Source organism: Equus caballus, chromosome X (genome assembly GCF_041296265.1).
Source record: "Equus caballus isolate H_3958 breed thoroughbred chromosome X, TB-T2T, whole genome shotgun sequence".
Classification (NCBI taxonomy): domain Eukaryota; kingdom Metazoa; phylum Chordata; class Mammalia; order Perissodactyla; family Equidae; genus Equus; species Equus caballus.
In genome coordinates, this window is record NC_091715.1 from 72,381,571 (window position 1) to 72,394,025 (window position 12,455).

General features: G+C 35.2%; 1 protein-coding gene across 19 annotated transcripts in view; it reads right to left on the minus strand.

Moving 5' to 3' along the window:
- The window catches only part of ATRX (ATRX chromatin remodeler), a 240,790-nt gene that overhangs the window by 42,087 nt on the left and 186,248 nt on the right, over window positions 1-12,455 (minus strand). For all 19 annotated transcript variants that reach the window (XM_070257356.1, XM_070257353.1, XM_070257351.1 and 16 more), the window contains one exon: window positions 8,529-8,637. In XM_070257356.1, coding sequence (XP_070113457.1) covers window positions 8,529-8,637 — 109 coding nt within the window. The remainder of the gene's footprint in view (window positions 1-8,528; window positions 8,638-12,455) is intronic.

A 12,455-nucleotide genomic window follows, 5' to 3' on the forward strand; every position in this document is an offset into this window, starting at 1 on the left:
GAAATCAAATGAAAAGAAAAAAATAGCAGAGACTCAGGGGCCTACAGAACTATAAAAAAAATATCTACTATGCTTGTCATTGAAGTCCTAAAAGGAGGGGAGAAAAGAAGGGGCTATAAAAGTATTCAAAGAAATATTGGCTGAAAATTACCAAAATTTAGCAAGAAACACAAACCTACAGATTCAAGAAGCTGATTGAACCACAAACAGGGTAAACCCAAAGAAATCCATGACAAGACACACCATAGTCAAACTTCTGAAAACTAAGATAAAGAAAAAATCTTGAAAGAAGTGAGAGTCTTACTGATAGGGCAAAAAACAATTTGAAAAATAGCATGTTTTTTAAATTAAAATATATTCAACATATAACATTGTGTAAAATTAAGGTGTAGAACATGTTAATTTGGTACACTTATATATTGTAATATGATTGCCAGGTAGCAACAATTAGCACCTCTATCATGTTATACATAATTATCATTTCTTTATAGTGGGTGGAATAATTAAGTTCCAATTTCTTAGCAAGTTTGATGATCATAGTAAAATGCTGTTTACATGCATTAATTGGCTCAGCCACTATGGAAAACAACATGGAGTTGCCTCAAAAAACTAAAAATAGATCTACCATATGATCCAACAGTTCTACTTCTAGGTACATACACAAAAGAAACGAAAACAGGGTGTCAAAAAGATACGTGCACTCCCACGTTTACTGCAGGATTAGTCACAACAGCTAAGATATGGAAATAACTTAAGTACCCACCAACAGATGAATGGATAAAGAAGATGTGGTGTGTATATATAATGGAATATTATTCAGCAATGAAAAAGAAGGACATCCTACCATATGTGATAACACAGATGGACCTCAAGCACATTATGCTAAGTGAGGTAAGTCAGACAGAGAAAGACAAATAATGTTTGGTATCACTTACATATGGAATCTAAAAGAGCCAAACTCGTAAAAATAGGTTTTTCATAAGAAATCACGGAGGCCAGAAGCAAGTGGCGCAACATTTTTTCAAGTACTGAAAGAAAAGAACTGCCAACCCAGAATTCTACATCTAGCTAAAATATTCTTCAAAAATGAAGGGGAAATCAAGAAATTTTCAGATGAAGTTACTCTCAGAGAATCTGTTGGCAGCAGACCTGCCCTACAGGAATGGCTAAAGGAAGTTCTCTAAAAAGAAAGGAAATGATAAAAGAAAGAATATTAAAACATTAGGAAGGAAGAAACAACAATGAAAAGAACAAAAATATGAGTGAATAAAATAGATTTTTCTTCTTTTAAGTTTTCTAAATTATGTTTGATGGTTGAAGAAAAAATTATTACACTGTCTGATGTGGTAATCGATTTATGTAGAGAAAACATTTAAGACAAGTATATTACAAAAGGGGAAGTCAAAGGGATGTAGAGGGATAAGGTTTCTACACTTGAATCAACATGGTAAAATGATGACAATAGTCATAAGTTATGTACATAAGTACATATACTGTAATGAGTTATGTACCTGTAATGTAATATTTAGAGGAACCACTATAAAAGTTAGACAAAGAAATACTAAAAACCACTATACATGAATCAAACTGAATTCTAAAAAAGGTAAAGGTCACCCACAAGCAGGGTAGAAGAAGAAATCAGAAACAAAAGAAAACAGAATGAAAAAGAATAAATTGAACAAAAAAATAAAATGGCAGCCTCAACCCCTATATTACATGTAAATGGTTGTAGACCTGAAACTGATACAATGTCATATGTCAATTATACTTCAATAAAAAAAATGTAAATGGTCTATATACACCATTTAAAAGAAAGAGATTAACAGAGCGGGTGAAAAAACATGGCCCAACTATATGCTGTTTATAAGAAATTCACCTCAAATATAACAAAATAGGTAGGTTGAAGATAAACGGATGAAAAAAGATAAACAGTCAGTGCTCCATATCCACAGGTTCCGCATCCGTGGATTCAACCAACCACAGAGTGAAAGGCCTATGATGGTTGCGTCTGTAGTGAACACGTACAAACTTTTTTCCTTGTCATTATTCCCTAAACAATACAGTATAACAACTATTTACATAGCATTTACATTGTTTAGGTATTATAAGTAATCTAGAGATGAGCTGAAGTATGTGGAAGGATATGCATAGGCTATATGTAAATACTATGCCATTTTATATAAGAAGCTTGAGCATCTGTGGATTTTTGCAGCTCTGGGGGGTCCTTCTGGAACCAATTCCCCAGGGATGCCGAGAGACTGTACCATGTAAATGTCAATTAAAATAAAGCAGGAATGGCTATATCACTATGAGATAAAAGTAGGTTTCAGAGCAAAGAAAATTATGAGGAATAGAGAGGGACATAGCAATCCTACATGTGTATACACCAAACAACAGAGCTGAAAATATGAAGAGCGAAAACTGAAGGAGGAAACAGACAAATCCACAATTACATTTGGAGGATTCAACCCTCCTCTCGCAAAGATCAATAGCCAACTAGACAGAAAATTAACAGAGATAAAGAAAAACACAAGCACCCCATCAAAGAACAGGATATGATCAACATTTACAGAACACTCCGCCCAACAGCAAAATAAACATTCTTTTGAAGGGCCCATGTACGATGTACCAAGATATATCATATTTTGAGCCATAAAACAAAACATAATAAATTTAGAAGAACTGAAATCATACAGAGTATAATCTATTAACAGAACTGAACCAAACTAGAAATCAGTAAAAGAAAAATAATGGAAATCTCCAAATGCCTGAAAATTAAACAACATACTTCTAGCTACGAGTCAAAGAGGAAGTCTCAAAGGAAAAAAAAATACACTGAACGGAAATGAAAATAGAACATACCAAAATTTGTATGACACAGCTAAAACAGTGCTGAAAGGAAAATTTACAGCACTAAATGCTTATTATAAAAGACATATAATAAGAAAATTATATATATCAACAAAGAGGAAAAGTCTTAAATTAGTAATCTAAGGTTCCATCTCAAGAAAGTAGAAAAGAGCTAAATAAAGTAAAACAAGATCAAATTGAAAATAGAAGAAAAAATAGAGAAAAATCAATGAAACAAAAAGCTGGTTCTTTGAAAAGATCAATAAAACTGACAAACCTCTAGTAAGACTGACCAAAAATGAGAGAATATACAAATTACCAATACCATGAATGAAACAGAAGTTATCACCACAGACTCTGCAGACATCAAAAGGATAATAAGGGAATGCTATGAACAATTCTATACATAAATTTGAAATTTAGACAAAAGGAAGCAATTCCTCAAAAACCAAAAACCACTACAACTCATTCAATGTGAAATAGAAAATTTGAATAGTTCTATAACTATTAAGGAAATTGAATTGGTGATTTTAAAACTTCCAAAAAAAATCACCAAGGCCAGAAAGTTTCACTAGCAAATTCTACCAAAAATTTAAGATTAACACAAATTCTACACATCTCTTTCAGAAAATAAAAGAGAAAACAATTCTTAACTCATTTTATGAGGCCAATACTACCCTGATACCAAAATCAAACAAAGACAGTACAAAAACAAGTGGATACAGACCAATATCTCATTAATATCCCTCAACAAAACATTAGCAAATGGAACCCAGTGCTATATAAAAAGAACTATACACCATGACCAAGGGGGTTTATTCCAGGGATGCAAGGCTGGTTCAATATTTGAACATCACTCTTATGTAATATACCACGTTAACAGGCTAAAGAAAAAAAAATAGATGATACTAAACGAGGCAGAAAAAGCATTAGACAAAATTAAACACCCATTCATAAAAAAAACTCTCAGCAAACTAGGAATAGAAGTGATAAGAGGGGAACTTCCTCAACCTGATAAAGAGCATCTACCAAAAATCTACAGCTAACATCATAATTAATCAACACTGAATGCTCTTCTCTTAAGATCAAGAAAGCAAAGATGTCCACTCTCACCACTGCTATTCAACATATTACTCAAGCTAGTTATAGCTAGTGCAATAAAGCAAGGAAAGGAAATAAACAGCATACACATCAGAAAGAAGAAATGAAACTAATCCTTACTTGCAGATGACATAATAGTCTAGTAGAAAATCTGAAGGAATCTACAAAACAAACTCCGAGAACAAACAAGTGAGTTCAGCAAGATCACAGATAAAAGATCAACACAAAAATCAACTGCATTTCTTTTTTGCTTTTTTTTAAAGATTTTATTTTTTTCCTTTTTCTCCCCAAAGCCCCCCGGTACGTAGTTGTATATTCTTAGTTGTGGGTCCTTCTAGTTGTGGCATGTGGGACGCCGCCTAAGCGTGGCTTGATGAGCGGTGCCACGTCCGCGCCCAGGATTCGAACTGACGAAACACTGGGCCGCCTGCAGCGAAGCGCGCGAACTTAACCACTCGGCCACAGGGCCGGCCCCTCAACTGCATTTCTACATACTAGCAACAAACATGTGAAAACCAAAATTAAAACTATAATATCATTTGCAATCACTCAAAAAAATGAAATACTTAGGCGTAAATCTAATGAAACATATACAGGATATGTGCTGGAAACTACAAAAGATGGTGATGAAAGAAATCAAGGATCAACATAACTAGAGATACAGCATTCACAAGAGACTCAAAATAGTAAAGATATTAATTCCCCCCAAATTGATAACAGGTTTAATGCAATTCCTATTAAAATCCTTACAAGATTTTTACAGATATAGAGAAGAGTATTCTAAAAATTTATATATAAAGGCAAAGATATTAGACTAGCTAAAACAACTTGGAAAAGTAGAATAAAGTGGAGATACTGCTGGACCTGATATTAAGGCTTACTATATAGCTACAATAATTAAGACCATGTGGTAAATGGCAGAGGGACAGACATATGGACCAATGGAATAGAATAGTGAACCAAGAAACAGTCCCACACAAGTATAGCCAACTGATTTTTCACAAAAGTAATTTGGTGGAGGAAGAATGGCTTTTTCAACAAATGGTGATGGAACAACTGGACATTCATAGGAAAAAAAAAACAAGAACACAACCTACACCTCACATCTTATGTGAGAGTCAAATATAAAATATAAAACTATAGAACTTTTAGAAGATAACACAGGAGAAAATCGTCAGGACCTAGGGCTTGGGGAAAGAGTTCTTAGACTTGACACCAAAAGCATGAAAAAAGAAGAAAACACTGACAATCCTAGATTTCATAAAAATTAAAAACTTTTGCTCTGTGAAAGACCTTGTGAAGCCGTACACTGTCAGAAAATATCTGCAAACCACATATCTGACAAATGACTCATCTAAATTACATAAAAAAATTTCAGAACTCAACAATAAAAAAGCAAGCAATCCAATTAGAAAATGGACAAAAGACATGAAGAAATATTTCACCAAAGAGGATACACAGATGACAAACACACGAAAAGATTGTTCAACATAACTAGCCACCAAAGCAATGCAAATTAAGACCACAATGAGATACCACTACATACCTATCAGAACAGCTAAAATAAAGAATAGTGATAACACCAAATGCTGGTGAGGATGCAGAGAAACTTGATCTCTCACACTTTACTGGTGGGCATGTAAAATGGTGCAGCCACTCTGGAAAACAGTTTGGCGGTTTCTTAAAAAACTAAATAGTCACTTACCATGCAACCTAGCAATCACACTGCTGGACATTTACTCTAGGAAAATGAAAACTTCGGTCCACACAAAACCTGTACACAACGTTCACAGCAGCTCTATCTGCAATAGCGCAACTTGGAAACAACCAAAACTCCCTGCAATAGCGGTATAGTTTGTATTAAACAAACTGGTACATCCATACCAGGGAATACATACTAATCTGTAGAAGAAGGAATGTACTATTGATATACAGGACAACTTGGATGGAACTAAAGGGCATTATGCTGAGCGAAAAAAGCCAATCTCAAAAGATTACATATGTAGATCATTTATATAACAGTCTTGATATGGCATAATTATAAAGATGGGGAACAAATTAGTTATTGCCAGGAGTTAGGGATAGTGGTGGGGGTAGTGGTAAGGATGGGTGTGACTATAAAATGGTAGTAAGAGAGCAATCTCTGTGGTGATGGAATATTTCTGTATCTTGAATACAGTGGTGGTTACCAGAGCCTCTACATACGTGATAAAAAGACATACATACACATACAATCAAACAGTGTCAATTTCTTGGTTTTTAGTATTACAGGTATGTAAGATTTAACTATTAGGGAAAATTAGGTGAAAGGTTCACAGGACCTCTCTATACTACCTTTGCAAGTTCCTGTGAATCTATAATTATTTCTAAATAAAAAGTTAAGAAAGAAACAGGATCAAGCTAACCAGAGACCCTAAGACTGTGAAAAACTATTTCCTGTCCACATAAGACAATATTAGAAACGGTTATTATGCTAAAGTTTATCTTAATGTGTCTTTCCAACTGCTTTACCATAAACAAATATTTATATTCTATTTTCTGAAAATTACTGAATCATGAGAAAAAGAATATAGACAGACAGGCATAATCTCTAACATTTGTAGATTTAATCTGCACAGGTTTAGCTACTCAAGAGTAACCCCACAGGGGTCAGCATGATGGCGCGGCAGTTAAGTTTGCATGTTCTGCTTCAGTGGCCCAGGGTTTACCAGTTTGGATCCCGGGTACGGACCTACATACCGCTTGTCCAGCCATGCTGTGGCAGGCATCCCACATATAAAGTAGAGGAAGATGGGCACGGATGTTAGCTCAGGGCTAGTCTTCCTCAGCAAAAAGAGGAGGATTGGCAACAGATATTACATCAGGGCTAATCTTCCTCAAAAAAAAAAAGGCAAACAATATAAAATGTATTCTTTTAAAAGTTATTTAATCATATGCTTTTATAACTACGTACTCAAACCATTCCTTTGTAAGGTATCCCAGACTCTATAGATTTTAAATATCTAACAGAATTAACTCTTCCTATGGTCTGACTGGAATTTCTCTAGACTTAACCTTAGGTGTAGTTCAGGACTCTGCTAGAATTAAAACATGTTTTACACACACAGTGTAATATCTTTCAAGCTTTAAAACATGTATTAAGGCATACCTCAGCCATCTTGGCAGTAACTCCATCTCTTCATCCTTTTTTATTATGTGAGGAAGACTGGCCCTAAGCTAACATCTGTGCCAGTCTTCCTCTATTTTGCATATGAGTTGCAACCACAGCATGGCTTGATGAGGAGTTGTGGGTCCTCGCCTGGGATCCGAACCCGTGAACCCTGGGCTGCCAAAGCAGAGTGCGTGAACTTAACCACTACACCAGCTGGCAAGCCCCTCATCATCCTTTTCCTAGTCATGCTTTCACACATGTAAATGTGTGTGTACATATGCTTATATATATATATTTTTTTCCCCTTCCAAATGCAGTTCAAGTCTGGTAATCGCTAAGCTAAAAGTAATATCAACAACACATATACAACACACCCTATACCTATATAGTGGTATAAAGTAAGATTCAAATTTCTACAACAGGTAAAGATATCAGGAATACTTTCTTAACTTTAAAACTCTCTAACAGATTTGTCACCAAAGATGATATAAAAATGGCCAATAAGCACATGAAAAGATGCTCAACATCAATTATCATTAGGGAAATGCAAATTAAAATCACATGAGATACCATTACATACCTATTAGAATGGGTAAAATAATTTTTTAAAAAACACAATAATACCAAGTGTTGACAAGGATGCAGAGCAACTAGAACTCTAATAGACTGCTGGCGGGAATACAAAATTATACAACCACTTTGGAAAACTGCTTGGCAGTTTCTCACAAAACTAAATGCAAACTTACCATACAACCCAGCAATTGCACACTTGGATTTTCATTTCATTTGGGTAAATATGTAAGGGTCACACAAAACCTTACAGATGAATGTTTAGAGTAGTTTCGATTTTAATTCCAAAAACTGGAAACAACTCAAATATTTCTCAAGTGGAAATGGCTGAACAAACAGTGACACATCCACACAATGGAATACTACTGAACAATAAAAAGGAACAAACTATTGACATATGCAGCAATATAGATAAATCTCAAATGCATTTTGTGTGTGTGTGTGTGTGTGAGAGGAAGATTGTTGCTGAGCTACCACCTGTACCAACCTTTCTCTATATTCTTTCTATGTGGGATGCCGACAGAGCATGGCTTGATGAGCGGTGTGTCCGTTCCCAGGATCCGAAACTGAAAACCCCAGGCCGCCAAAGCAGAGTGCACAAACTTAACCACTATGCCACTGGGCCGGCCCTCAAGTGTATTTTGCTAAGTCAAAGAAGTGAGACTCAAAAAGCTAGAAATTTTATGATTCCATGAGTGAATTTCTTGAGGGGTGATGAAATCATTTTATATCTTGATTGCATCTTGCGTTTGTCAAAAATTACAGAAGTATACACCAAAAAGAGTGAATTTTACTGTATATAGATTTTTAAATATTTTTTAAAAAACTTTCTATACATACAGAAAATATTTCCTACCTCACATTAGTTTCATCATTAAATTCTTCAGCCCATTTTTTCCTTGATTGTGCAGTAGTAGAACCATCTAAACGGTAATAGTCAATGTTTCGGAGCCACTTCCCTTCACCTGAAAATTTAACAAGAAAAGAAAAAGGAGATTTGATATATTGTTCTACAGTAGTAATAGATCTTCCTCCTTGCTCATCATTTAAAAGCTGGTTATATATATTTTATTTGCATAGCAAAACGTACATTTTTTTGATCAAGGGGTAAGAAACTGTATTACAAATAACTTCACCACAGACTTCCTTCCAATAGATATTGAATAGCAAAGGAACTTTTAAAAAGTATTTCCGGGGCCAGCCCCATGGCCAAGTAGTTAAAGTTCCACGTCCTCCACTTTGGTGGCCCAGGTTCACAAGTTTGGATCCCAGGCGTGGGGCTATTCTTCCTCAAGCCAAACAAAAAAAAAAAGAGGAAGATTGGCAATGGATGTTAGCTCAGGGCAAATATTCCTCACCAAAAAGAAAAAAAAAAGTATTTCATCTACATGTGAATTTCTTAAAAGATTTCCTTGATTAGAATCCTTTAAGACGGTCAAAAGAATATGATTAAGTTGCATTATGCTCAAGAAGCTTGCTTTTATTTAAATCTGTAAATGGCCAGGTTTGCCTCTTCTTATTAACAAGTCGATACTGATCATATAGAAACCAGAGATATAGAATGTGTTTAATCATTCACTGAACAAATATTTACTGAATGCCTATTATGTGCCAAAAACTATTCTACAGTCTAGCCACAAATATCAGCATATGTTCCTATTTCATGACAATTATGTGAATGTATGAGTAAGTAAAGGATTGTGACTTTGTAAGATAAACAGTGGTCAGACATGTCAACTTCTGGACAGTGAGGTGAAATTTTACCCAAGATTTACATTGGTACAAAAATACCAAGGACCTAAATGCTTGAGACATTTCTATATTTTATCATACATAATTTTCATTCCAATTCTTTAACTGTAAACATAATACCACTATTTCCCATCCAAGCAAAATACATATCATCACACACCAGAGTCTTAACATTAAAAAAAAGTTCACAAAACTGAGATTTGCATCTTTCGGCAAATTTTATACTTAAATTTAGTACATTAGTTTAAGAGATGCTTTTCAACATGTTTATTACTTACCCATATCTTTACTTATATTGAAAACCTAGAATTTCCTGGCTGAAAACTCAGTAATGGCTAAGAAAAGCTATTTATTTATTTACGGCTTGTATTTATTTCAGTTGGGAAAAAAAGGCATACACATCTAAAGGGAAAAAAATTTGAGATAGATGGTTGAATAAAAAAGTAAGAGGTTAAAGTCACATTTGCATTAACTGTTCACTTGAACAGGATAATTATTAAAGTAAATATACTAATCATAAATGAATGGAATATGATATGAATATTTTAAAAAGTATCTCAACATACCCTTCAGTGGTAACACAAATGAACAATCTGTACTACCACTTCTGTGAATCCAACACTGAAAAACTGACAGAGTCAGTATAGGTTAATAATCAAAAATACCGACTTTGGAGTCAGATTCCCTGAGTTTAATCCCAGCTTCACTATTTACTAGCATTTTCACTCAGGGCAAGTAATTAAACTCCTTGTACCTCAGCTTACTCGTCTTTAAAAATGAGTAAAGGGGCTGGTCTCGTGGCATAGTGGTTAAGTTCATGCTCTTTACTTTGGTGGCCCAGGGTTCGCAGGTTCAGATCCTGGGCGCAGACCTAGCACTGCTTGTCAAGCCACGCTGTGGCGGCACCCCACAAGCAAAAAGAGGAAGATTGGCAACAGATGTTCGCTCAGGGCCAATCTTCCTCACACAATAAAAATTAAGTAAAAATAAAAATAACTACAGCACCAATTGCATAGCACTGTTGTTTATTAAATGAGTTAACATAAGGGGAAAAAAAAACACTTAGAACAGTGCCTGTCCCATAGTAATTAAGCTTATCGAGTACTTAATATTATCATCCATGATCCCATAGCAAGTTTCATCTATCTTTATTATGGCACATATTATATGTGTTTGAACACTCTCTATAACATGATTTCCTATAATACCCCTTGAACCGATAACATGATTTCCTATAATACCCCTTGAACCTAGTTCAGTGCCCAATACACAACAGTAGTAGTGGTAGTAGTAGTAGTAATAGTAATAGTAGTAATCAAAACATAAACCGAACTGATTGATGGTTAAGACAAAAGTTTTCTGAAGACAACTTATAAAATTAGATACGAACTAGCAAGCATATGGAAAAACATTCAACCTTACCAGTGGTCAGAAAAATACAAATTAAAACAACGACAACTGTTTTTACCCATTAAAGATGGGGAAAATGTAATTACAGTATTACAGGTACATAGTAACGTAGGCAGCTTCCATTTATTCATGGCAATAGAGTAAATTGATATAACTTTTTGGTAATATAGCATTTCAGATAATGAAGCACAACCAGAACACAGAATCTGACCAATAAAACTAATATATAACGACAATAGAAAAATATATTTAAGCCAACATTATACTTAACTATAGTCAAATCAAGGAACACAAATACTCACTACCCATATATATGTTAAAGACAAGTCAATAAGAAGGAATCCTAGAAACAAAGAAAGGGGGACAATAAGAAAGATAAAAAGTGCCAGTATATACCTAGCACTGAAATGTAATGGACATATAAGAAAATGTATCACTAGGGCATCATTCTCTACAGAAAAGAACCAGAGACGATCCAGATAAGAGTGATGTATTACCTTGCCAATTCACCAAGTTATTTACTATAGACCTACTACATGTCCAACTCTGATAGGCTCAGAGTATGCAAAAATGGGTAATAGTGAGCCTGTCTTCAATGAACACAGACTTTAACAGAGACAAGCATAATTACCATACAACATGAAGCACTCTCTGGGAGCAAAAGCCCTGGAGTCATCTGACTCCCGTCTGTCTTTCTCACACCCCATTATCTGGTCCAAGAGTAGACCCTACTGGCCCAATTTTCAAAATACGTAAAGGACTGAATTACTTCTTAGCACCTCCCTTGCTACGACCCTAGTCTAAGCACTACTGATTCTTACCTGGATTACTGAAATAGCATCCTAACTGGTCTCCCTCCCACTCTTGACCCCTATAGTCTGGTTTAACACAGCTTCCCAAGTGATTCTGTTAAAATTAAAGTCAGATCACATGACTCCTCTTTCAAAAACCTCAGAGTAAAACATCTCAGAGTAAAATTCAAAGTCCTTATGATGGCCTGCAAGGCCCTATAAAGTTACCTATCTGATCTCATCTCCTTTCCCCATTCTGCCCTTCACTTACAGGCTTCAGCCACATATGAAGTCTTGCTCTTCCTTAAACACGTTAAACACATTCACCTCTTGGTGCATTTTCACTTACTGTTTCCTCTGCCTGGAATGTTCTTCCTCCAAATGTCTGCATGGCCCACATTCCCTTCAGATCTCTCCTAAATGTTACCTCATCAGTAAAGCCTTGCCTGAGCACTCTACATACTGTCCTCCAAAATTCTCGATCACTTTTACACCATTTCATTGTTTCTCCACTGCATTTTTTGCTATGTATTTACTTGTTTGTTTCTTATTGGCCTTTCCTAACAAGAATGTAACCTCTAGGAGGTTAGAGACATTTTCTCTTTTGTTAACTTCTTTATCCTTGGCAATCTGATTGTGTCTCGCGTATGTTAGGTATTCTATATTTACAAAATGAAAGGAACCCTGGAATGATCCATGGGTTCTGTAAACATTTAATTTGGAGCTTGGAAATGAGGCAGTAGCTTAGTGGTGACTCTTAGTTGCACTTGGGGAAGGAGGAAATAACTCTTCACTCTTTAAGCAACCAAGGCCCAAGGTAATAATATTCC